At 36.7% G+C, this 27,416-nt stretch overlaps 1 protein-coding gene across 1 annotated transcript in view; it reads left to right on the top strand.

The window, feature by feature from the left end:
- The first annotated feature begins 1,924 nt into the window (after nt 1-1,924).
- LOC145788431 (voltage-dependent calcium channel subunit alpha-2/delta-4-like) overlaps nt 1,925-27,416 on the top strand; it is a 64,658-nt gene continuing 39,166 nt past the window's right edge. The window contains exons 1-8 of the mRNA XM_082600198.1: nt 1,925-2,014; nt 4,742-4,864; nt 6,277-6,388; nt 7,089-7,205; nt 9,499-9,697; nt 17,877-18,027; nt 19,045-19,119; nt 22,286-22,375. Coding sequence (XP_082456324.1) covers nt 1,925-2,014; nt 4,742-4,864; nt 6,277-6,388; nt 7,089-7,205; nt 9,499-9,697; nt 17,877-18,027; nt 19,045-19,119; nt 22,286-22,375 — 957 coding nt within the window. The remainder of the gene's footprint in view (nt 2,015-4,741; nt 4,865-6,276; nt 6,389-7,088; nt 7,206-9,498; nt 9,698-17,876; nt 18,028-19,044; nt 19,120-22,285; nt 22,376-27,416) is intronic.

Below are 27,416 nucleotides of genomic sequence, written 5' to 3'. Positions count from 1 at the left end.
GTAGTGATCCAGCCTTCGTGTGATATTAGGAAATGAGATGGTGGACGAGAAAGTGAAAGAGGAAACCGAAAAAATGGTGCAAAAGCAGCCATAAAACGAAAAATACAAGGTCCTTCGATACATCACGAACGTTTGCAAGATATCTATGGTGAAAGAGCAGAAAAGATCGATTACATCGAGGAACGACAACTAACTCGCAAGGAACAATTCACGATAGAAAGGCTTCGCAGCTGCCATCATGCGGATCTCCGATACTGGCAGCACAAAATTGGAAGATCAGAAAACATAACCAGAAGAGACTGTCGAGCATGCCCTGCTGCAGAGTCCAGTTTTATATTTGTCGACACGCGGCCAGTTTACTTTTCCGGAGAAGATCGTAAATGAACCACGATAGGCACTCAAGGTCTGGAAAAGTGGAAGAAGGTTCGCCCCGATAGCTCAATTGGTTAGCGTGTAACTTCGTCAACATAGAAGCTTGAAGATCAAGCAGCGCTGGTTCGAGTCTCAGGGTCTGCGCTTGGGCAACGCATTTCAGGACTGCTCTCCATTCAGCGGCACCTAATGGATGGAATAATTCCCCGACAATAACACTTCAACAATCGGAAAATTCACTCTGTCAATCTCGATGACTGGCCCTGCGTCAAAAAGCTTCTACAAGTATGCGAAATTGCCAGGGATAACCCATCAAGGCTTTGTCAGTCCGAGGATAAAGATTCAAAACCAAACCAAAGGTGGCGGAGATGATTGCAACGGCAGCCAATAATAAATTAACCGACTGGAAATTGCTCAACAGCAACATCTAATCGGATCAATGGCCAAGTGGTTTGAGTGCCTATATCTCTGCGTCTGTGGATGTAGAGTTGATCTCCATCGGTCATACCAAAAATGGTATTAAAATTCATCCCTTTTTGGCACCATACTTCAAACAGGTCTTTCCCGACGTCGATCGCAACCCATGAGCACTCGGTGTCGGGTGATAAGTCCGCTCCCTTGTGGGCTGAACGAGTTGTGTTTGGACAACAAGGAGGACCTCTTCAAGAAATCGGCAGTTAATTGCGATTCAAGACGCTCTCAACGTTGTCCTGGGAGGATCCCAAATTGCTTAACAAACAAACAGTTAGGCTTACATCGGCAAAGTGGAATGTTATTGCGCAGTGGCTGTTTAATTTTTCTGGGGAAATTGTATAGTTCATAATTAATACTGTCATACTTTAACCCTTAGAAGGTTGGGCTCCTGGAGTCTTGCTCATCAGTTTGGGGGGGGGGGGGGGCTGTAGATTCTTCCAATGCTTTAGGAGGGATATCGCTGTTATGGCACGGTTTCAAAATTTGGGACTCACTTTGTAAAATTATTCACGCAGAGCATATCCGAAAATTAAAACTATGTGAATTTTAGAACTGCTCATATACGTTGAAATGTTGAGGTGACTTATAACTTTTGGATTATTTTGCGATTGCGTGAGTTAACACATTATTTTTTGGTAGAGTAATGAAGAATATGCATTGCAATGTTGTGATTAAATTTTTTTTAAATAGGCCTAATCTCAATTTGAATCTATATTTTTCATGCAAAATAATATAATAATGCAAAATAACATATAATAATGCAAAATAAGATATAAATAGAATATGAAATATTTCAGAGGATGTGCTGAGAAATGCCTTATATCTCTCAATTTATAACCTTTATTCGCTCAAAATTTTAGCTCAATAGAGGTGAATAAAAGTTAGGAAAAGTCAAGAAATCTCGTAGTCGCAGCCTCAGTGGTTTTACAGATACAACTGTTGATACAAAAAAGTTGAATTGACAGCCCCCCCCCTCAACCTTCAAAGGGTTAATTGGATCTTGTTAGTTTGGTTCCTTAAATTTAATTGTGCAGAAGGTTAAAACCGGGTCATAACTAAACTGTCACTTCTCTAATGGATGTTCAGGAATTATGAAATCGCAGAAAGGCTGGGAATCAGTTTGGACGTGAAGTTAACAACGTATTCTGGTTACCGAGTCATGAAGCATGTAAGATTGTTATCAAATGTTATTCTCTAACCACGTTGTTAGTTGTAAATCGTCGCTCACAAAAGGACAAAGCAGAGAATGTGCTAGATCAGAGGCGTGCAACGTAACCTACCCAGACAAGGTTATAGGCGAATTTTTCGTAAACAATTCTTCGTAAAGCAATTCTTCGTAACCAATTCTTCGTAAAACAATTGTTCGTAAACAGTTGTTGGTGAAATGAAATCCGTAAAAGAATTTTTCGTAAAGCATTTCTTCGTATACATCAAATCTCCATTGCATGCACGAATAAATGCTTTGGGAAGAATTGTTTTACAAAGAATTAACTTTACGAAGAATTGTTTTACGAAAAATTGCTTACGAAGAATTGCTTTACGAAGAACTGTTCACGAAGAAAACGTCGGACACCCCCAGACAACCACTTTATCTGGTACGGATCTGACCTGATCTTTACGAGATCCGGACCAGATAAAGTGGTTTACTGGGTACAGTGAACGTGTTTGTAGTCTGCAGGTCGCTGCAGCAGATGGGGTGTTTTGACTTATCAAAAGACAGGATGTAATGCGGCTAAAAGAAATTTTGCCGGAAAAAGTTTAGTAAACCAGGTTTCTCACAAATTGCATCATTTACCTATGATGTCGAAGATTCTATGAGCATGCCAGCAACACAATTTAATAAATCTGACAATGTATCTAAAAAGTTAGCATTTTAAAATTTGTACGCAAACCTATATATAATAAACTTTTGTTCCATTTTTTTTTTCAAAACTCGACTTCTGGTTTTTCCTAAGTTAGATTTTGACAAATAACGTGGCGAGTTATGAGAAACCTGATCTCTTAAATTTTTCCACTCAGATTTTTCTCAATTGGGTTAAATCGTAGCTACCTTCTGATTGGTCAATAAACCTCATCTCCTGCAGCGACCTGCAGATTTAATACGCCCACCGCCCGCCTGTATGTTGCATGCTCTGCTCACTTCGGAGATGAGAAAATTGCAATTTAAAAACGCTTGATTTCTTTGAGCTAGCCAACCACAAGACTTCTGCTTTTTGGGCTAACTCCCTAAGGCTGTTGGAGGATTGAGTTGCTAAGGCTACCTTGCTGATGTCATTAAACAAGTGTTGAAAAAATCTGAGTAAAAAGAGCAACAAGGAGTATGTTCACTTCATAACGTATTTTGAGGACTTTCCGTCTCCTATGTCGGGCACATTCACAAGCTGCTTCTCAGCTCTTTCTCTCCTTGATAAGTCAAAAATGTTATAAGTTTTTTGACAACCTTGTAGCGGTGTAGCCTATTTGTTTTTTTGTTGGGGATTTTCCAGTAAGTCCGTGATTCTTTATGCTGTGCGTTAGTCTAATGCTAATACTGTGTAAAAATTCGTTGTCTCATCTGCTTAATGTTGCGCAAGGAAGATTGTGCTTCTGCCTGGTGGAACTAAATTTTGAGCTTTCCAATTTAAAAACTGGGTTTAAATTAAAAACTTGTTTTTTTGCATTTCGGCTGCTGAATTCGCTTTTGCTTTCACTGAAAATAATTCTGTGGTCACCAATAAGGTGTGCTCGCGACGTCTCTTCTGTCTGGAGTGAAGTGGTTTCTGTGTGCCGCCGAATCTTGCACCGTAACACGCATGGTTGCTGAAGGCAATAGGCACGCTGTCTGGAAGAAAGTCGTGTGGAATGCTAGGGTTGCCACAGGATCACCTTTTTTGCTATTTTCTGAAAGTATGTGCTCATAAAATATTTCAATCATTACAGAAATATCTTCCAATGAAGCTTTGGTAGTTTACTTTGTTGCATCATACATGGCCAAGCAACACAACTGGATTGAACAAATATGCTGGATCCAGTTGGGTAGCTTGGCTTTGTATGCTTTCACCGAATCGGAAAAAATACGTTTGAAACTCAATTCACAAAATTCCGCAGAGTTGTCAACAGTTTGACTTTTTTTTTTATGAAACTTGACGCACTGAAGATATTCTGAGCATATCGTTTGCATGTGTGGTCAATAGACTTATAGAGCGTTTTTGAACAGGTTTGGATTCGGTTATGTCCTTCAGAGTTTTTTACACTCTTACTCTCCACCTGAGCTAAGTGTTCTCAGCAGGATTATGTGGCCTAAAACGCTAATGTAACTCCACGACAGATGTGTTTTCTGTTTCAACAGACTATTACTGTAGAATTCGGTTAATGTATCCACCTTGGGACCTGACTTGTTTGGATAAAATAAGCAGTGGTTGTAATGATCGATTTTTCTAAATGCAACTGAACAGCGCCATTGGGTTGCAAAATAAAGGGATAACTTTCATTTCCCGTCACTCCCTCATTCGTAATATTTATACATAGTGAGTCAGCTTCTCTCATTACTTTGACATGCCATTAGGCCTAAGTGTTTTTAGACTAGGCCTATGTCCTTTTGAACCAATGTCCTTTTTATGTATCGTGTTGATCACGGTTCCCAGGAGGCCTAAATTTGGACAAAAAGCGATAAATTGGTCTAACTTTATATACTGTGTTTTTTTAAGTACAAACATTTAATTTCTGATGATATCAATGAAGTTTTGGACCACATGTAAACCATTTTGTATTATTTGTCCTAAAATGTTCGAATTTCAATCTAAAACTGTCCGAATTCCTTCAGGATTACCTGGCAACTGTGATGTTGTTGCCATTTCGCCAAGCAGTCGACTCCAGAGGCCATGAACCACAACTAACTTGCAATATTTTTTTGCAGATTTATGTCGTGCGAAAACAAGCCGGTGAGTTCAGTATTTACAAATTAAATGCAAGTAAGCTGCTAGACGATTTCGTCACTGATCTTGAAGCAAAGTTGAAGAAGAAACTTAATGTGGTGCAGGTTCAAACAATTTATTTTTTGTGAAAAACGCTTCAAAAAGTTCAGTCATTTGTTATGTAACTGGCTTAAAGAGTTTCAGTTGTGGCCTTTTCTCTAATATGAATCAATCAAACCAAAAATTATCAAAGATAGTTTGCTGATAGCCTTGTCTTGAACAGACTTTACATCTAATTCTGACCACTGATCGCACTTTAACTGTGAGATGAGAGCCTGTCCTGACATATTTATTAACAATATTCAAAGGCATATTTAAGCTTGCTTGAGTAGTACCAGTTTGATATGATAGTGATTGCTATGGAGTCTAGTTGAGCAGTCATTAGGGTTTGTAAAATAGTTTTTCTTTGTGCCAATTACTTTCTAAGGCAGTCTTATTTCACATTTAACTAATTACTAAAGTAAGGCAAGTTTTACAAAAAAGTGACCTAAAAATTAAAATCTATGACTGACGGTAGGGTATTGAAAATACAACTTGCCGTAGTAGGCTACCCAACTTATTAGTTTGCTGATGCGGATCAAGTCATGCGATATTAGGTTGCAGACAATGCAGGTTGCCTTTTTGTTGTTGCAACTTTTCACCCTGTTATAGGTAATAAGCTTTGGCGTGACGCAGGGTTGAGTCAATCTTAGTCTGGCAGCTCATCTGTATAGTCACATTAAGTATCGGGGTTCCATGACCTTGTTTGCCTGACAGATTTCTCAAAGCCTCCACACGACTACAACGTGTCGAGTGTCGACCCAAGTCGTGGAGGTTCGCCTATTTGAGTTGTTAATATGAGAGATTGTGATGTTTACAGCAATTGATTTCTAAAAGAATTTAACCCGTTAAGTAGGCTATACGTCGCAACTCCCGTTACTGTGCGTAGCTTATTTAATTTAGCGACTCTCAGTCTTTTTCGTCGCATAATTACTTTGTAGAGTACTGGTGTCCAGTGTCCACAGAGCAATAAGCTTTTATATTAACTTTGTTTTGTAGTTTTTCCTTAATTTTCTCTTTTGACTATTCTGGAGAAGTCAATATTGGTCTATTGTTTTCTGGTATAATCGCATTATCACTGCATTATTTCTGTCGGACTGCAATTGTTATTGGAAACAATGTTCGTCGTTTTTTTCACATGTTGTAGTAGCGCCGTCCAGACAAAGGTAAATAAGCAAAGAGCACGAAGCAAAGTTAAATACGCCACGAAAGGCTGCGGTATCAAAATCGATTATTGTCATGTTGCGCACAGTGAGAGCGACTGGCTAGAACGACAATTCTCGTGATGCGCACTTAATAGGTTAATTTCAAAATGTTTAATTTCAACTGTTCTCAGCAGTTGAAGCCTTGTTAGCAAATGTTTTGAATCAATCAAATGTATTTAATAAACATTGAAATTATGACTACCTTGTTATAATATGATATTTAATATGCGCAGAAGTTAGTTGAAGCAGCAGAGTCGTCCGCGCGTACGTTCAACTGGTCATCCGAACTGGTGGAGGATTACAATAATATTCAGTACATTAACGCCAAACCGACAGGTTTTGAAGGTATATATCAACTTGACATAAGTAGTGATCCTATGCTTCATAAACCTTACTTTTGCTCACAAATAAATCAAAAGGATTAAAGTATTTTCCTCGTTTTGTTTTAAGCTTATAAGCTTAAAACATTTCTTAGGCTATAGGCCTTGTATGGACCAGTATGGGAGGCTACAGCAATAACCCATGTCCATTTTCAGCAAGAAGAAGTAGGCTAAATGATATTTTAGTTTTAGAATTGCGACTTTAATTTCCACAGCTTCGGTCGCTTGAGTTATTGATTTTTTTTTATCGAACATTTCGATTAATGGTCAAAAACACAGCACATGTTGCCCTTGTCAAGACATCATTGTCGTAATTCTGCTTAAAAGAATGCTTGGCCGCTTTTGGCAATTTCAACAACTCTTGTCAATCTTTGTTGATAGAGCCTCATGTAGACTACAATACCTCCACATGAATTTTACTAGACAAAATTTTAAAACTGTTCCCAAAAAGAATGAAGCGACAAAACACAAATTTGGAATTCTGAAACCAGTCCCAACAACTTAATAACATCTGGAGAAAATTCTTGGCATAATAATGACATGAACCGCAGTATACTCTAACTCCACCACTCCAGCAATGCCCCTCAAGCAATGTAAAATTTAAAAGAATACCAATAAAAGAGAGATAAAGCGTATAAGATTATTATGATAAAATAATTTATTAGCAGGTGAGTGCGAGAAGCTGGAAAAAGTGATGGTCATGAAGTGGAGCTCGCGATACAAGCGCGCTGTAAATCAACACGCTTCCGTTGTGCAAGTTCCTTTCGACATTTATTGTAAAGGTAGGCTACAATAAGTTTTGTTACAGTGGGACTTTGAAAAAGTTTGAATGGTTCAACGAAATCGTCAACCTGCTGTTTAAAAATTCTTATGCAATCTTGAAGAAAAGGTAATGCTTTCAAACGTTCAGTTGCAATTAACTTAATTATAAATCATCGAGATTTAAACTTGTCGATTGATGAGCAAGTGACAGTATTCCAAGAAAGTGACCTAACAGAAACAGCACAATACTGTGTAATGGTAGTGCAAGAAGTAGCTTAGGTTTTGAAGATTGTTACGTGATGTCATCTTAGGTGACTTGTTTGTAAAGAAGAGAAGTTCATAGAGACCATGATTATAATTTTTATTGCTTAGTTTAGAAAATGGAAAAAAAACAATAAGTATGATAACGTGTACGCAAGAATATCATAATGCAGAAAGCACAAAAATGTTTACACTTCGAACTGATCTGGCACTTTTTTCTCTAAGAATTTAATAATACAGCATCCCAAAATAAAGGAATACAAAATCTACCTATCCGGTGTAACTGTCCAGGAGTTGTAGCGTTCCAAAAATTATCGGGATTGCCAAATCCTTTACTTATTATTAATTTAATGATGAAGCCTACTTCAAGAGTGCTGGAACGTTCATCATCATCCAGTTGTCCCTTGTTTAGCAAATGAAACCTGGCGTTAATGTTACCACTTAAGAATTGAAACTATTCAACAATTTCCAATGAAAATTCTTCCCCAATAGCTTAGTTAGTTAAGCGCCTTACTTTACGAAACTTCCAGATGAAGCGGCGCTTCAACTCTCGGGTGCGCTTGAGCAACGTATTTCAAGGACTACTCTCCATTTAGCGACATCTAGTAGATAGAATAATTTACAGACAATCCAGCAACAAGTGGAATCTTCACTGTGTTAATCTGAGTGACTAGAGCTGCATCTGTGGTTTAAACTCTTTACGAGCATATGAAACTATCATAATAAGCTCTGAAAGAAGCTTTTTCAGTCCGAAGATAAAGATCCCACAATCAAATCAAGCGTTTCCTAAAAGTTTGTTCAAATATTACATAGCGCTCTGAAGAAAGGTTGACCAAAACAAGTGTAATGACGTTACGTAGGGGTAACGCATCTCTGTATAGACATCAGCATAACACAACCACTTTTTAAAAACCCTTTTGATTTAAGATGTTTTGTAAGCGTAAGCTGCTGACAGGTCTTAGACTTAGTAGACCAGTCACTGCTGGTATTTATGAGTCAGTAGTATTAAAAGCTTTGTGTAAGCTGGTCAGGTGGACAGTTAAAGACTTAAATGTATCTCGAATTACTGTGGAAAAAGGGATAATAAAGGCAATTTTAATCACCACCCAGTTTTCTCAAATTATTCAGAACAACTGACTCAAACCCCATTCCAGTGACGTCAAACATTGCAAAAAACTAAAAAAAACTCTCATGCACACATGTGTCTTGAAAAATATATTACATACGTAATGGTAGTTGCTTTTGAATTTAACACTTTTTTACAGTAAACATAAATATTGTGACGCCTTAGATCCCTCATAGAAGGTATGGTAAGGACAAGGTCAAAGTCAAAAGCCTCTACAAGTATGCGAAACTACCAGGAATAACCAATCAAAGCTTTGTCAGTCCGAGGATAAAGATTCAAAACCAACCAACCAACCAAAGGTGAGTCCCATACTTAAATCCAAGCAACGAGGGATGAGAAGAAAAGGTTCTCGTTACATTAAGCTTGCGACATTAACGAGCGTAGGGTGCCCAGTTCCATTCTCTCGGAGGCCTTTCCTTCATTAACTACGCCTACTCAATTTATTACACCCTGGTCCCTGAGTAGAGGTGCATGAGCTGCGTTTTTCAAGAAAAGCTTACGATAGAAGTTGAACCAGGATTGCAAAGCGAGCGCCTTATCCGCTGCGCCATCCCACTCACTTTACTTTAAAGGTAGGCCTATAGGAGATATGGTGACCCTCAAATCTCCCATTGGCGTTGTTATTCTGTTTACAATGCACTTACCCTGGGCACGACATTGTAAGCTAACCCGATTGAGTTTCTTTACATGTTCACATACATAATTTGTGTAAAAAAAAAGTACGGTACGGTATTTAGAAAAAATTTTGCTTCGAAAGTTTTCGTTTTCAACTAAAATTGTTTGTCTTGATATCGTTTCGATCAAAAGAAGTTTGTTTCGAACAACCCTAATATAAGAACTCCCTTCAGCGAACATGACATTCTATCAATCTTGATCACCATAAGTTGATTTTTTTACAATTTTTTTATGTTTGAATATTTCCGCAGACCCCAATTTACTACGCTCAGTGAGGTGGTCTAAAATACTTGACGAAAAGTTTAAGAAAAACGCAGAAAATGATTCGTCTCTTCAGCTCCAGTACTTCGGGTCGGTGGAGGGATATACAAGAGTGTATCCGGGGTACCAGTGGCCCATGCGGGCTAGCGACGGCCAGCCCAACATCTACGACTGCCGAACTACAGCGTGGTAAGTAACCAGTATGATTATAATAGAAGCATTTTCAGGGGCGGATTAAGGGTACTGTAGGTCTAAGGCTGTTCATTAAAAAAGGGCCTAATTTTGCAAACCAAGCTACAAAAAGTAATAAAAATACATACATGAAAAATTGAAATATTACTTACTTAAAGATAGCGCGTAATTGGTTTGGGAAACAAACACAATTTTAGTTTCAAATTTGAAGCAGATGGAAAATATTTTGGAAAGAAAGAAATGATTAGGAGGTACCTATAGTAATACCTACCTGATGACACTCTAAACCAAGTGTTTTCAACTTTTTTTTCACCGCGACCCCTTCAGACAATCAATGTAGTCTCGCGACCTCCCTTAAAAGTATCAACAAAAGCATATTTAATGCAAAATTTAACCATATTTGATTCATGCCGACATCCAGTAGTTATGTTTAGTTTTGCTGTTCCAACGTAAACTCTCGAAACGAAAAACGTTTTTTTGCAATGTTATTACGGCTTTTATTACATTTCCTCCGATTGTTATTTCCATTTTCTATCAAGCTTAGCTAGATTAGATTAATAGGAGAAAAAGTAATGAGAATAATCTACGTTTTTGCACTTTCACCGGTTGCATTTATTGCAATCTTTTATAGATTTATTTAAATCGATTTCAGTGGGATGGGTAGTGCTGCATATTTTTAACTATCAAGTTTGTCAATGCGTGCACCTGTTGCTGAAAAAACTTTTAAACAAAATAGCTGACACTAATATTTTCAATGCCATTGGAAACGATACTGTAAAATCTATATTTTGAATAAAATTCTACATAATTTTGCTTTTTTACCATAGCGTTGTTACTGGTTAACTTTAGTCTGCACAAAGCAACGTACACAAACTTGGTGAAAAATATCGAATGCTTTCCTATAGCTAAAGCCTTGCAACGTTTGAAAGCTTAAACGATATAATAACCTCAAGTAGAGAAATGGGCAATTGCGAAACAAACACAGTTTTTAATCTTTTCTGGCAAAAAAGAATTGAAAACAATACACTGGAATTTCAAGCGCCTCGCGACCCTCCCAATAACGGCTCGCGACCCCCAGGTTGAAAAGCCCTGCTCTAAACTCAATTTCGATAAGTGGCGCCTACGTGGTTTTGGAAAAGGGCTCTTCATATGTATTGACTCAACTCAGTCATTCGTTTTTAAGCAAAAACTGTAGGCCTACTGTATTGGATCTGTATCACTATCAGCCTAACAAAAATTTAACCTTAAAAAAATTGAGGGCCGAATTTTGCCAGGGCCTAAGGCTATAGCCTTATTACCCTAATGGTTAATCTGGCCCTGGCTGCAGGGGCTGCAGCCCCTCCTGTGTTGTAAAGGAAAAAGTTTTTTTCAACATGTTTTTATTTCCAAATCCTAAATTTCAATTGAAAAAACTTGTTCCAACTTAAAAAAGAAGATTAAATTTTAGCTACTGTGTCGTATTAACTACAGCCATCTCTACTTTTTTGATCTTTTCTGCGCTCCGGTTTCCTTTCTAGACTCACTTTCCTTATTTTATTATTGAATTTTTATTGGAAACACTCTATCGAAGCATGCAGTCCGGCAGGCACATGGTAGGCACTTTAACGTACGACAGGTTTCCTCGTGAATCAGCTGTTTGCAGTCATGTGACTCACGCCATTATGATTGTAACCTTATAAACTCAATTGATTACTGTCTTTAAGATTTATTGCACTCAGTTCAGTTGCAGAAGAAAAAAGAACATTAGCAGAGGGTGGGAATCGAACCCACGCAATCGAAATGACTATTCCCTTGCCCTAACCCTAACCCATTAGGCCACGCTGCTGTGGCGATACATTCACTTAATTTTCTTTGTATCAAAAATCTTTGGAGAAGATCGGATCGAGAAGATCGGAGAAGATCGGAATATTACGTGCTGAGTCACATGACTGAAATCAGCTGATTCGCACGGAAAACTGTCCCATGTTAAAGAGTCTACCCAGGCACATAGACATCATAGACAACGTTGTTTTCGATGTCTATGGTGGGTAGGCACTTTAGCATGCAGATATCCAATTCAACCACGAACCATCAACCAATCAGAAGTTACGCTGTTCATGACGTCATCAAGGTTGCGTTTCTCAAAATAAAGGAAATAAAGCAACTTCCCAGCACTGCTATTGCTCTTTTTTCTTATGTAATTATATCAAACAAACTATATCATTCAACTATATCAAACAAAGTTCAAAGTAAAAATCAACTTTCTGGCTAAATGCTGGAATGGTCACAATTGGACGAACAACGTAACATCTGATGGTTCGTGGCTGAATTGGATATCACATCAGCGTGACCTACCCTGCAGTCCAACTCTGAATATTACTTTTTTATGACGACATACGGGAAATTCCCAGTTACTTCGATAGCTTTCTGTTAAACTTGCTTAGTCACTGGGCTGGCAATCCTTTTTACTGGCTCTAGGTTGTGGCCTAGGCTACTCTAAAAAGGACTCGGCTGAATTCGGATGTATCATTTTGCCGGTTTATTTTTAGGCTAATAAAAAACAGGTAGGCTAGCTATGTCTTGTTGAGCGTTAGAAAAAAAACTAGACGGTTTTGACAGTAGGGTAGAGTTATATGGTAGAGAGTGTAGGCTATTTAAACTATTTTAATTAGGAGGTGATGTAGTTTCTGAGGTTTGTGAGCTTTTTATACAGTGGGTGTTTACTTAAAGAGTTATAGACATTTGGGTACTGTTATTGGTCTATCAACATCGCTGCTCCTCCCCACGAGCCGCCGCTGGCTTTCACTGTTTTTCTATTTCTTTTATGGCGATCTTACGTTGTTGATGCGTTCTTATTCCTTCTTTGATTAAGTTCTTACTGTTTTATTTTGTTTATTGACTTTTCGTTGTGTATTGTTGCCTTGGGTTAATTCAGAAGCATTCATTAGAGATTAGACTATTAGAGCAATTTGAGTTTGAGACCTCTGGCGTAAAACATCACACAATCGGCAGTCGCTCAATTTTGATCTCAAACGGTTCTTGTTTAAGTTTGTAACCGAAAATGTTTGCTCACACAAATCTGTTGAGCCAAACAAGATTAACATTTTTTTTGCAAACGTTCGCATTACTGGAAATCTGTTTTTATGTAGCTGCTGGTAAAACGACACGAGGGAAAGGTGCTGCTGTCGGCTTCGGCACTCGAGACGCAGTGAATCTCGATTAACTGCAGGTGAGCTGGAGCCTCATAGGGTTTATGCAGAAAGAAGTGAATAGCAATCAGTTTTTTGCAGTTGCGGCAAAACCTTGAAAGCGGTCTTATTACCTAACAAAGAAATGGATGAATCTGGGCTGTATCACAGTATCATAGGCCTACCATATTTTGATCGCCTAAAAAGAGGACACGTTTCGCCAGCAAGTAGAATTTTAAGCTTGAAGAATCATTTACATCGTTTTAGATCATTACAGTATAGGCCTACGCAGCAAAAGTTACCGAAAAAAAAACAAGAAACAAATTGACTGAACGTTTAACTTATTTTTTTTCTTATTAGTGCTTCCTTAAGACAACTAATGGTTTTATATAACTAAAAGTGAAAAAAAAAACTAATTTTTGACAGTTTTAGTCAAACAGCAATGATCGCACAATTCTGCAAACTGTGACAAATCAGGCACGATCTCCAGGTAGCCAAGCCTTAATTTTTTCAACAAGGAATGGTCAGCCTTAACGAAATTGTTAAATTATTTGCAAGAAATATGATTAAAACAGTAAGCTGCACATAACCGTTAAGATGCTAAAAGCGGCGTGAACTAAAAATCTATCCCTTTCTTTGCAACGTTGTAGGTCTATCCATGCCACAACTTCTTTTGCTGTAGATTAGGTGTTATACACATTGCACTTTTAGACATTCGTTTCGATTTGTTTCAAGTAACAAACGAACCAAACTGAGTTGGCAATCAACAACGTCTACAAGCGTTGTATCATTAATCATTATAAAACGTAGCTTATGTAAGTAAAAGAATAATTTTTGTAAAAGTGTGAGCAAACTGAGCATGGCCTTTATAATGTCGTTTAATATCTTAGAGTGAACCAGGCAATGAACGTTCAACAACAGTTCCATAAAATGCGCCAATTTCTTGTAGAGTTTATAAATCAGCATGTTACGTTGGTAGCCTATACAAAATGTTTTGAAGACAAATAGCCTACAAGCCGTCGCTGAAAAGTTATCAAGCAATATAATCCCGTTGAAAATATAAGCAAGAAAACCCAAACTGTCAAAAAAGAGGACATTTGAGCATTTTTTACTGTCCTCGGAGGACAATTCATTTTTCTTGAAAAAAGAGGACAAATCCTCTTAAAAGAGGACGAATGGTAGCCCTACAGTATCACCCATTGCCATGCTCTTCAAAACAATAATAATAGTTGATTTTGCTATTATGGTTCTAACCTTTCTCGCTGGCTTTTCTTTTGTCTGTGAGAAAATGCTGTCTTCATTAGTTTAAAAAAAAGTGCAAGTTGAATTGATGTGATTTCTGTGTGTCTGTGGGCCAAAAATAACACATTGTACGACAACAGGCGCGGGCCATGCAAAAACGTATCGCATGCCGGACTTTGTACACCTATGCCTTACATAGCCTAAACTGATGATGTTTCACAACAGTAGCTTATTTAATAAATTTATATATTTTTTAGGTTGTAGCTTAATTGCTTTGAATAACTTATGTTTCTCAGCACCACTGCTATGATGAGTTGATAAACTGAAATTGTAAGTTTTTTGGAGTTTTGTTTTATCCAAATTTTGGAATCCATTCAACAAACAAGCATTAATTTACTTTTGAGTAGCCCAAATTAAGAGTAGCATTTATTTTGAAAAAAATCTGGCGACACTATTATTTAATAATCTTTCCTACTCGGAGAACATAGTTTCGCATTTCGTAGCCTACTTCTAGAAATCCCTGTATAGTGTTTACGCACTACCACAATGCGCATCTTCAGATCTAATAACGTACATCTTTTTTGTCAAAAATGAAAACAAGTATTGATGTTGCAAAAACTAAAGCCAATTCGAAGTAAAGAGTATCTTTTTGATTCATCATCCCAAAATTATTTAGAAACCATCACAAAGTCTTTTGTATTTGCTAAAAGTTTTTTTGTTTGTTTGATGGCCAATGTAATAATGAATAATTGAGCATACCGTATTTCAAAACAAGCCAAAAATTTCCAACCAAGCACGTCAATTGATCTGGAAAAAAACGAGTAACACTGTAAAAGTATTTCACTGTTGTTGGTTGGTTGGTTATGAACATTTATCTTCGGACTGACGAACCCTTGATAGGTTATTCCTGGCAGTATCGCATACTGGTAAAATCTTTTGACGCAAGGGCGGTTACCAAGATTGACAGAGTGAAGTTTTCGATTGTTAAAATGTTAGGCCTACTGCCAAAGAATTATTCCATCCACTTGGTGCCGCTGGATATAGTGCAGTACTGAAATGCATTGCTCAAGAGCATACCCTGAGAACCGAACCAGCGCTGCGTGATCTTGAGTTGAAAGCTTAAGATCACGCAGCACTGGTCGTGAGCAGGGCCTCCGAGAGAAGTCAGCACTGGTCGGGAAACAATACGAAAAATGGGCCCCATAATATGTTTTAGCAAATATTGCGTTGCATGTTCGTGTTAAGCTGAAATTAGCCTACTTTTCTCAACATGAAAAGAACTTCGTTCAATGTATAAATCATCAATACTTAATCACTGGATTACACTTGCAGCAAAAATGCCATTGGAGCTAACTATTTTGTCTAGAAAGCTTTGTAAACACACAATAGGCCTACAGGCAACGAAAATAGTTCAACCAAGCATTTAATTCAGGAGTGTCCAAACTTTTTCCCACGCGAGCCAGATTTGATAATAAGTGTTCGCGGGCCAACAGCCATAATAATTTTTCTGAAAGCTGCAAGTTGAATTTATATGATTTTTGTGTGTCTGCAGGCCAAAAATAACACATTGTACAACAACAGGCGCGGGCCATACAAAAACGTATCGTTGGCCCGCGGGCCGGACTTTGGACATCCCTGATTTAATTCAACCCTTTCTGGACTTTTTGCAATGCAAAGTTACGGATCACAGCATCAAATAATAAAATTTTGCGACATCTGAATTGATGCCAAACATGTATAGTTATAGGCTTTTCCATCGGTTTTGAGTCACTCATAGGCCTACTGGAGCGCAAACAATTCTTTACTAATTTCAGTAATAGCTAAAACCACGTTCTCAAAGCGCAACCGTTGGAGGTAGCTACTGGAACACAAAAAAAATCATAACAAAACTATTTGGAAAAACCTTTCGAAAGTTGCAATCAATGATTTCTTGTGTAGAGATTATGGTTTGCAGCTGAAGTTTGCTGTGTGGCTTTCTGTCAAAAGTACCAACTCATCCAAAAATGTCATCGTTGTAGCTTACAAATGGTTTAACTTTGTCCCACATGCCCGCAACTGCACAACAGACATACGATGAAATTTTCATTGAACTTCAAACTCATCGACGATATGTTTGAGTTTGTTGATACATTTGTCAATTCCAACAACCATCGAATGCTTTGCAATGCACGGTAGAATACATTTCCTTCGAATGATTCAGCTAGTTAAGTGGAGTTATAAAAGCGTTCTGTCCTTTTAAATTTCCTGTCAATTCCTGTCAATTTTAAATTTCTGTCCTAAAACCGTTTTCTTTTAAATTTATAATTGCCACTGCAAATTTAGCTTGCGAGTAGTAGCCTACTCTTCTCAGCTTTCTCTTACTTAGATTACATCTTCTTTCAATTTCATTAAATTCATCAGTGAATCTTGTTTAGGACCGTAATCCACATAATGCAAAGCAGTCACAAATTTAAAACTGCTAGTTGTAGGCTACTTTAGCATTGACTCAGCTTCCGATCAAGCTCTTGTTGGTCTTCAATCGCAAAAGGGTAATGTAAAGCATTGGGTTTTACTGCACCACGCCTTGATTACCCTCTCGAAGTAAATTTTCTTTGCAAGATGATAGGACAGCTTCTTTAGATTTTTCAGAATTTTTCCTCTGACTGGGCTATAACTTTAAAGATGCCACTAGCTTACAGATATAATCAATTACTTCAAAATGATAAGACATTTGAACAACGCTGTCTGTAGGCAACATAATGAAATCCAACTAGATTTAAGCAACAACATCCATAAACAAAAGACTCAAATAAAGAAAAAACTCACTACCTTCCAAAATCACATCATGAGAAGCATGACCAACAAAAGGCTATACTTGACCACACGAAAACAGAAGATCTTTTAACTATGACAAAGTTACATCCAATTGCAGCAATAAGTTAATAAAATCAAAAGTTTTAAAACTGTTCGGCCATATTAAAAGATCACAATTCGGAATCAGCAAAGTTTGCACAGAAGGCAAAGTAGAAGGAAAAAGAAAACGTGGCAGACAACCAAAACGATGGCAAGACAACATTCAATCATGGACCGGACTCAACTTGACGACACTGGGCGAATTGGCTCAAAATCGCCACTCTTGGAAGCAAATAACTCATGTTGATGCGCAATCTGCTGCAGGCGGAGATGATGACTGATGATGATGATCCATAAACAAAAAAATATACAGGATTTACTTTCTTTAATCGTGTTTGGACTGATACCTTTAACTTTCCCAGATAACTTATGTTGCATACAACATCCTACGTCTTGCCAACGCAGATTTTGAAGTTAAGGTTCAATTGTCAAGCAAAAATAGTCCCGCTTAGCTAAAACAGCACCAGTTTTCAAGTTGACACTATCAATACAATTGAAACCGTTCAGTGATACAGAAATCATTTCAGCTTCAGATTTTACTTCTTGAAGCTGTTTAACATCGCCTACCTTAACACGAAAATGATTTGTTCTTGATGAGAAGCATCGAGACTCGAGAGTGACATTTACAATGATTGAGAAATACTTGGAACTACGCACTTCATTTAAGAATTTGTTGATTATTTAGTTGGTACATTTTTACTTTAGTACTAAAAATGGGCCCCCTCAAAAGCGCAAAAACAAAAAACTACTCGTTTTTCCTTTACAATGTTTTGCTAGGGGGGAAACTGGCCCGACTTCCCCCCCCTCTCGGAGCCACTGGTCGTGAGTAGGTGTTACGTGTATATGCGATCACCTTGTTAAAATATTGTCTTAAGGTACACACAATCAGCCACATACCCGAAGGAGATGCTGATTCTACTTGACCGCAGTGGAAGTATGACAGGATTCAAGATGTCTATCGCTGTTGGAGTGGTCGACAAACTACTTGAAACCCTGGGTGACGATGACTACTTCAATATTCTCACTGTAAGATTTAATTATGCATGCTGTTCTTGTGTATAGTGCGTGAAGCACTAAAGTTGATTATTAAGTTGTCACTATTCAGTTAGAGAAAAAATTTATAGCTTCCTACAGTAGGCTACACGGTATTTTAATTGTTTTCGTTGAAGATACAGCTATTAAAGATAGGCAGAATATCACCAGTCTACACAATTTTTAAAACAAAAAAGAGAATTGGTTCTCTTGGCTAATTTTGGTGCACTGACTTCGAATCTGATGTCCGTTGTTTGTATCGGTCTTTAGTTTTCGACTATCTTATGTTCACATCCCAAAAAAGCTTATGCCATTTAGCAAAGATTAAAACCAAAGGAGACCAATCATTCATTTTATGGATATTACTATATTCAAAAATCACATAAATATCTAGTAAAATTGCGCGCAATTTGGTGAAATTCTGAATGCTTTTTGGTGACAAGCAGCTTCCAACATATGGCAGCACTGTTGATGAGCATGTGTAGCCTACTGTAAATAATCTTGACGTTTTCTATTATATCTGTGGTCGGTTTATGAGGGTAAAAGACAAACGGAATAAAATTCCATTCATAAAAAGGGTTTACTATGCCTACGTTGATGTAAAACTGGGAAACCAGCAAAAACAGCTGGCACTTGCTGTTTTACTGCAAATGTAGACTAGAAAACTATTTCCGGATGTCTTGCGTTATTTTGGCGAGTTTTAGTTAATAGTAGGCTGAGCTATACAATAATTAAAGTTTAAATGACAAATATGGGGCAAATAAATAAATATGAAAACATAGTTCTTTTAAAAAGTCATTTTCAAGGTAGGGGAAAGATTTTGGATGAAAATTTCAACAAAACTATACCAGAGGTCTTAGAATACGGTGTCCTGTTGTATTCAAAAATCATGTCTAAAGTAAAAACAATTTGAGGATATAAAATATAGCCTGGTGTGTCGACTAAGTATACTGCTTGTTACAATGTAAATTTGAATTATGTATTTTACTATTCAAGCTTTATACATTTCAGTTCAACGATATAACCGAGCCACTCGAAAAGTGTTTCAACGAAACTTTGATCCGAGCAACTTATCAACACAAACAGGTTAAATATTTTATTCCCTCCATTTAAGTTAGAGATAATGTTGCAGTATCATAGTCATTACGGTGATCTTTATTTTACAATTTTCAAACTTTTTATACCATACTCTACAAAAAAGTTCTTATCCTGACATAAGCTGCTAATTTGCATAAATCTAACGCTGGCATTTGCACAACAATTTAGTGTTTTAACGACATGTAAAATGTCTGCCAAAACATTGCTGTAGGTCGCTCAAGCTTTTAACGTTTTGCACTTTATTCGCTTATTGGCTTTTTGATAGGGTTTCTAGATCATTTGAAACCTTTTTAAAGACATTTGACTTCTAGAAATTATTGAATTTTTATTTCATAGACGCTTTGAATGCGTTTTAGGCCACTTTCTTTTTTGCAAAGCCGAAAGGCGAAGGAAGCGTCACATATTGAGATTTTACTGTCTTTAGACTCGAGAATAACGCAATATTTAAAAAATGCGTCACCTTAACACAAACATTACAAGTAGGCTATGCCTCAGCCCACCTTTACCTGAATAACATAGACAAACAAACAGCTTCCAACAGGGTTGATCGGTTTAAACTGGTTAAAACCTGGTTTAAACCGGGCAGTTTTGACCACCTATTACTGGTCAAAACTGGTCAAAACCCCTTTAGTGTATGAATCAAGTTGCTTTTCAATTGAATTAAAAATATTACCCTCCATGTTTAGTAATGATGTTCAACTATATTTTGTTTTGATTAACAATAACCTAAATGCTGGATTTGGAACAAAAAAATTTTTTTTCTCTGTTTATTTTTGATATTTCAATCAGTTGGTTACCGTATTTTGCGGACCATAAAGCGCATCCGATTATAAGGCGCACTGTCAATAAATTGCTTTGATTAGTTGTCTGCTCAGACATAAGGCGCACCGGGCTATAGAACGCAAAGTATTTTAAGGAGTATGGGTTACCGTATAAAGCTCATTAAACAAAAATGCCTGATAAATGTGAGCAAGTTACAATAGCACAATGAGCAAAAGAAAAAATGAGCCTAGTGAATATCACAGTTGCTAGTTGCTTTTACCGTAGTTTATTGTGTAAGACGGTGGTTTATTTATATAATAATAGTATCGGTACTGGTTTTGAGTGTAGGCAATAATGCACTACTTGATCCATACATTAGGCGCACCGGCTTATAAGGCACACGATCAATTTATGAGGGAAAAAAGGATTTAAATTGCGCCTTATGGTCCGTAAAATATGGGTATTTTAATTATTGAGAAAATTCAAATTCTAAAAATAAGTTTCTAATGAACCAAAAAATGCTTGGTAGAACGATGAACAATTAGCACAGCCAACTGAAGTACCGGTACAAAAATTTATTCCAACAAATTTTTTTTTATGAAAAACATTTGCCATCAAATTTTGCCTGACAGGTCGGTTGGCGGCCATTAATGAAAGTTCAGGCGGCCATGGCCGCCAGCTCTTTCGAGGCCTACATATCAAAATGGTTACAACTCACAACTACTTTTATATTTCCTAAATAGCCCAGGTATAGCCGACCATTCACTACATAAAAATATTTTTCTGGGTTTTGACCAGTTTTGACCGGTTTAAACCTAATTTTGACCGGTTAAAACCAGGTTTAAACCGCTTAGAGATCAACCCTGGCTTCCAACACGTTGTTTTTTTATCTCGATCGAAATTATGAACCACAAATGAAAAATCGCCATAAGGGTATATTCGTGATCATTCCCACTGTACCAATTGTACTGATGAGGCTGCAAGGCCAAAACGTTTCGCCCATTTGGCACCTTGCTGGAGACACCTTGCTATTGCATTGCGCATAGTTCACTGCTTGCAGTTTGAGCACTCTGGCAAGATATCATTTTGCAATCATATTACGTAGAATTAAGGCTTCCCGGAGTTGCTGCACGATTTGTCACATTTTAAACATTTGACTACCGCCATGGCTACTGTCGGACTGACATTTTTTAAGAATTTTTCATATTTTACTGACTCTTAGCGATAGAAAAGCTTTCTCTTGCTTTGAAGACTGGGCCGTGTAAACCACTCCCCGTGCCTTCGGGGGTGGGGATGGACACGACTGTTTAGGGGCCCACTCATTTTCGTGTGTTTAATATTTTTTGACTGTTTAAAAAAGATAAACGCTAATACAGACGTTAGATGTCAATACCTTAAATCATATAAGTCCATATTCACTGATTCCCACCTCCGTCTAGGGGCCCACCCATATTTAGTTCGTGCAGCGTTTTTCGGTTTGTAATTTTATATGCAACATTTTTTATGTATTTTTTTATTTCTTTAAAATTTTCTTGCTCGCTTGGCTCGTTCAACTGTATTCTAATCACCTAAAGCGACCTTGGGCATGCATAGTTTCAGAAGTAGATTAAAGAAGTCAAAATGTTTTTGTGTCCTACAAAAAAAAAATTAACAAAATAATGTAATATTGCTAAGTAAACACTGTTTACTCAAATAGCCTAGCTAATTAACGATTAAATTGATAAATTTCAGTTGGAGATGAATAGAAAAAAGTTGGGAAAAGATCAGAGTTTTAACAAAGTAAAATTTATAACATAAATGAACAATGCAATGCAAAACTTGATGTCCAAATAAATGAAACGAAAAGGAGTTTTCAGAGGCTTGCTCCCCAGAAAAATTTGATAAATATAATCTTGTTTTGGTCACTTTTTAGGGATTTTTAGAAGCAACATTTTTTATCAAGATGCACAGTTTTTGCACACTTTGTATGTAACCAAATTCATCAAATTATTCAATTCAATTCAATTTATTTTTCTTTGTCGGAAACAACAGCAATGAAAAAATTACAAATAGTGAACGGGAACAAAACCAACAAAAGGAAAAGGTGGCAAAACTACAAAAGTTTAAAACGTGCATGCGATGCAAGCCAAAAAACGTTGCACAAACTAAATATGAGTGGCCCCTAGTTAGAGATAGGTCCCAAGTCGGGGGTTTGGAAAGTGGTAAACACGGCCTTGCATGATTTAATTAGTTATTGATTATAAAGCTTCTGTAATATGTTTTATATATTTTAAAACAGTTAAAAACATTAGACAGACTAAAATCAGTGGGCCCCTAATTAGCTGGGGGGTACTGAGAGTGGTTAACGCGGCCCTATACATAATAATTTACTAAATTTTGCGTAACTTTTCAGGTTGTCTTGGACCGATTAAGTGACGTGAAAGCAAAATGTATCGCTAACTTTGAAAAAGCGATATCGAATGCTCTTGATCTTATAATCAAGGTAAGCAAACAACAGCAGGAAGAAAACTGTTTTTTTTCCACCAAATTGTGAAGTTGTATTATTACCTAATATTGCTGTTTTAAAAGTAGAGTGAAACTGTTTACCAGGCATTTGATAATTACAGTAACTTGAGTTCTTCTGGTGGCTACTAGGTTACCTCCTGATATTAAAGATGATACCTAGTTTTTATTACCGACGTTTCGTCAGTCAGCATGACTGACTTTATCAAGGGGCTAAAACAGGTAAACACAGCCTGTTCAGCAACGATGGTACAACACAAAATTGCTGTTTTACGTAGGCGTTCTTGCAAAATACAAAGCAAATAGATGAAACCAATAGCAGAAATTATCAAGCAATATTGATTAAATCTGTACTATTTTAAAGTTCTTGCAACACATATGTAGCTACACGAATACGTTTTCTTTGGCCGAAAAAATCGTGTCTTTTGGATTCTACGCAACTGTGATCAAATGTCATCTTGCATATATTCATTCACTTTATCATAACCAGTGGCATACGCAGCAAATTTTCATGGAGAAAATTAAAAAAAAATACATGAGATCGTTTTAAACTATGGGACCTACACTTACTTCACGTCAGAAACGAAAATAGGCCTATGACAGGTCACAAAACGTAGGCCTGTAATTGTGATAATGATGAGGGCTACAAAGTGATCGGAAGAGGTTCACTGGCATTATGTTTTATCGTTAAATATTTGTAAATTTGTTAAGTGGGTGAGCAATGTAAGTTATAAATGCAATCCACTGTCCATAAATATTGCACGCGGCATTCGGCCAGTCTTTTCCTTGGAGTATGAGGACGTTTTTCATGTAAGTTAGGCTACGTTAAGATTGTATCCCGTAACAGAAGGGATTTTAGATACTGTAGGGGAGTGTGGGGATAATTGGGACGCGTTACAACTGGGACACTTGCAATATTTCCCGCGTTTTACATCCAGCCATGCTAACGATCACGTGTTCACGTAAACATCAGTTTCCTTTCACTTGTGTGCAGTTGAGACCATTGTTGTATCAGCTATTCAACTTCAGTCGCTGTAAGTAGTTTTTGAGTGGAAAAAGTTATTTTTTAGGCTTAGCATTATTTTGTAATAGTGCTCGAATTATAAAGGTATATTAGTTTTAGTGAATGGGCTGTGTTGCTTCAGGTATCAGCTTGCATTGATGGTAGTAAAGAAGTCATGCTTTTGCAAGACAAATGGTAGAACTACAAAATGGAGTAAAAACATCTTGCAGGAGAACTGGGACAGGCTGTCCCAATTCTCCCCAATAATAGTGCTAGTTCTCATCGTAGGGTTAGATCTTGAGAAAAGACATAGGAAAAAGGCTAACTTTGCAGTGTCGCTTAGCCTAAACGTTTGCAAAAGAAGAAACACGTCGCTCGTGATGAAAGCTCAGATGATGACAACGTTGTGACGATCATGGCGGATAGCAAAGATGACGAACTTGAGAAAGGTGAAGATGAATCTTTAGATCCAATTTATTTAGGAGGTGTGGATCCAACTGCCTTGCAAATAGGGTGATATGTTTTTGTAGAATTTAAAATAGAGAAGGCTCCCAATCCTGTATTCTATGTGGCTCAAGCTGAAGAAACATCGACTGAAGATGAAGAGGTGATGGTTAACTTTTTAAGGAAAACTAGTAAATTCAACAACATATTTGTTCATCCGCAAGTCCCTGACCCCCACCCTATTTCTTCACTTGATATTACTATATTTCTCCATTCTTTCCAAGTCATCTTCGAAAGAAACAACACTTCGTAGGCTACCAAGGACAGCATAATATTTGCCGTCAAGTTTGGAGATCTTGATATTCGCTAAAAGATCGAAGAAATTTTTTCACAAACATGTTTGAAACATTGCATTTCTATAGTGTGCTGCTGATTGTCAACATAATTTTTGACATTTGAGTTTGTTATTATTGTAATAAAACCAAAAGACAAGTTTCAACAGCAAAATTTGTGTGCATTTTTTGTACTGCCCATTTCACCCCAAGGTGTCCCACTTCTCCTAACAATGTGTCCCAGTTCTCCTGCACGTGTCTCATATATACCCATTTGACTCATTGCTTTCAAATTCATTCATTTTTCTCCATTCATTTTCAATTCATCCATTCATTTTTCTTTAAACCTATGATTTCATGCAATCCAAGATTGATGAAGGGCATGAAACTCCACAAAATACAAGCGTTTGTCAGAAAATCTCGGGAAGAAAAAATTGTAATTTGCGTTTTTCTGAACCCTTAAAATTTTGTCTTACTTATCCCCAGTCTCTCCTACTCCTTGTAGGGAACAAATAAAATTTTGAAATAGTCTACGTTATGCCTTGTTTGAAACACTCTCAAGTGAAAGTGATCGGTATATCTTCAATAGGCCTAAACACTTTTACGCAAGCCCACGCTTTTTGTGTTTCCTGACGCTTTCTGCATTATAAGATTCTCACATATTAACATTTCATGTTTCTTTGAAGCGGGCAAATATACCAAAATTGCTGCGATCTCAAAATGAAAAAAGGCGAAAGGGTTTCAAAGTGCGTAAGTCCAAAATTCCACAATTAACTTTCCGAATTTGAGACAGGATATACTGTACTTACTTTCTTTTGAAGAGAAAAGTTTTGCATGTCGTGAAATTTGTGGTATCCCAAAATGAACTTCGTCGTTTTTTTCTGACTGAAATTCTGTAACAATATTTGCGTAACTACCAAAAGTACTTTTCCAACTCTAACTTCAACTTAGCAAAATATGACTTCACTTTTGAAACTCCACTCTTCTAATTGAAGAATTTTCTGTCAAAATGAAACAAAATTCTGTTTTCTAAAGTGTAGTTCAGTTCAGTTTATTTTGTTCTGTTGACGAATAAATAAAAATATACAAAACACAGTAAACACAAGTAATTATTGTTATGTAATGCACAACAAGGTTGTATACGTTTTGAACAATCCACAATGTGGGTCACGTGGACATTTTTATAATTTTTAACTAATGTTGTGTAAAAAATTTGTTTGTCATTCCATTTGAATAGAAAAGTTTACTGAAGAATCCACTCATGTGTAGAAAAAGCTCTATAATAAGCGTAATTATTCAATTCAACATGATACTTTTTCTATTATAGTAGAGGAGAGTGGGGTTAATGGGAAGGCGGGGTTAGTTGAAAAGTTATCATTTTTTTAGCTATTGATGACTTTTAAAGATATTTACTGCCATCTTGTGATGTAGTTTATAAAAACACATAATCCATGTTAGCTTCGATTTGTTGAGTAAGGGTAAGCCTGTTTGGTTAACAATTTTACATTTTCTTACCTTCGCAGTAAATTTTTTGGCGTTTTAAGAAACATCTTATGCGTCGATGTCGTTAATGATGGGAAGAAGTTTTTTGGTGTGTGTCAGCTATAGGTGTTCTACAACACTAAGAAATAAACAAATTTTAGTCAAATGCACCATGCTTGAATATTTTAGGAAAATAATTTGTCACATGCTAATGGAGCTAGTTGGAAAATAGTGGGTAGGGTTAGTTGGAAAGTGTTTTAATATTGTATAGTATGATACGAGTATATCGTCGTGGTACGTAGTATAATAATATGATAGTATGATAGCATATGATAGTACGTAGTATAGTAATTGATATAGTAATAGTATAGTTAGTATAGTAATAGATAGTATATGATAGTACGTAGTATGATAGTACGTAGTATGATAGTACGTAGTAATAATATGATAGTACGTAGTATAAGCTCCAATGTACTTGTTTTAACCAGACATACTGGTAAAATTTAATTTGAATAACTTGGAAAGTGCAATATATACGATATCACAAGTTTTAAGAATGAGTTTATTAAAAAACGTTTTTACGGTGATTAGGTGTAGAATTTATTGCATTTTGATTTCAAAGCAAGTAAACATATTTGCTTACAACCCCATGTAGCCTAAATGTTTGTTGGTTGAAAAAAGAGTATCTAGTTCATGAGTGTGCAGTAAACTGACGTTTTTCAACTAACCCCAGGCATGGGGTTAGTTGGAAAATTAATTGTATGTTTGTTTATTTTAAATTTGCATTAAAAGTTAAATTGACTAAATGCTTATTTTTAGTTGTAGGCTATGATAGAGAACACCATAGGTGATAATTTAAGCCGCTTCAAGTTGCCAGGTTACGCACCAATTGTTTTAAATCCCACTTTAAAAAAAAAACTTTCCGACTAACCCCAGTTTCCCCTACTATAGTCAACCTCGCTTAATCGGACCACATCCGTACCAAGCCAAATAAGTCCGATTAAGGGGGTGGTATACGATAAAGCAGAGGAAACGATTATCAAATTTCGTTTATTTTTTTCCCTGCAAATACTTTTCATACCTCTAGCACGCTATACTGGTAACTATAAACTGAGAAGAACATAAAAAGAAACCAGAAAATAAGTGAAATTGCAAACAAAACCAAAACAACGTTTAAGACCAGGGTATTGGATCGGATGAAATGGAAGGCAGATTTTGAAATGAACGATGGAAAATGTCAAGGATGGAAAAAAATTGTAAATTTGGCTAATGGGATGAGATCTTTTCCATCATTTCAACCCAATCAATATCGTACCAAGATATAAAAAAATTGTAGCCTAAAAAATCTAGTAAAAGTTTCCGTTTGTAGATGCTGTTTAACTCTTTCGCGCCCAGCATCATTTTAAAATGATTTGCAGTTTAATGCGAAACGCCCAGCATCATTTTAAAACGATGCTGTTTGATGCGTGATATAAAACTTTGTCCTTGTAGCAGAATATCTATAAATTTACTAGTCCTTTGTAAAATGCTTATTTTATTGATATTCTCGTGTTTTTCAAAAAAAAAAAAATTTGCTCAAATTTGGCAAAGTGTGGTTACTTTAGCCAACAGTTAAAAGAAAAGTACTACCAAAGGAACAAGGCATGTTTGATTTTTCCTTGACTCTTCATATCATTAGGAAGTCCACTGAAAAAAAAATCTTTTTATAGGTTCTACAGAAAAGGTGGGAGTATTTTTTTTTGTAAGATGCTTCATTTTCA

This window comes from Aplidium turbinatum, chromosome 2 (assembly GCF_918807975.1).
Source record: "Aplidium turbinatum chromosome 2, kaAplTurb1.1, whole genome shotgun sequence".
Classification (NCBI taxonomy): Eukaryota; Metazoa; Chordata; class Ascidiacea; order Aplousobranchia; family Polyclinidae; genus Aplidium; species Aplidium turbinatum.
This window is presented reverse-complemented; position numbering and strand designations above follow the sequence as displayed.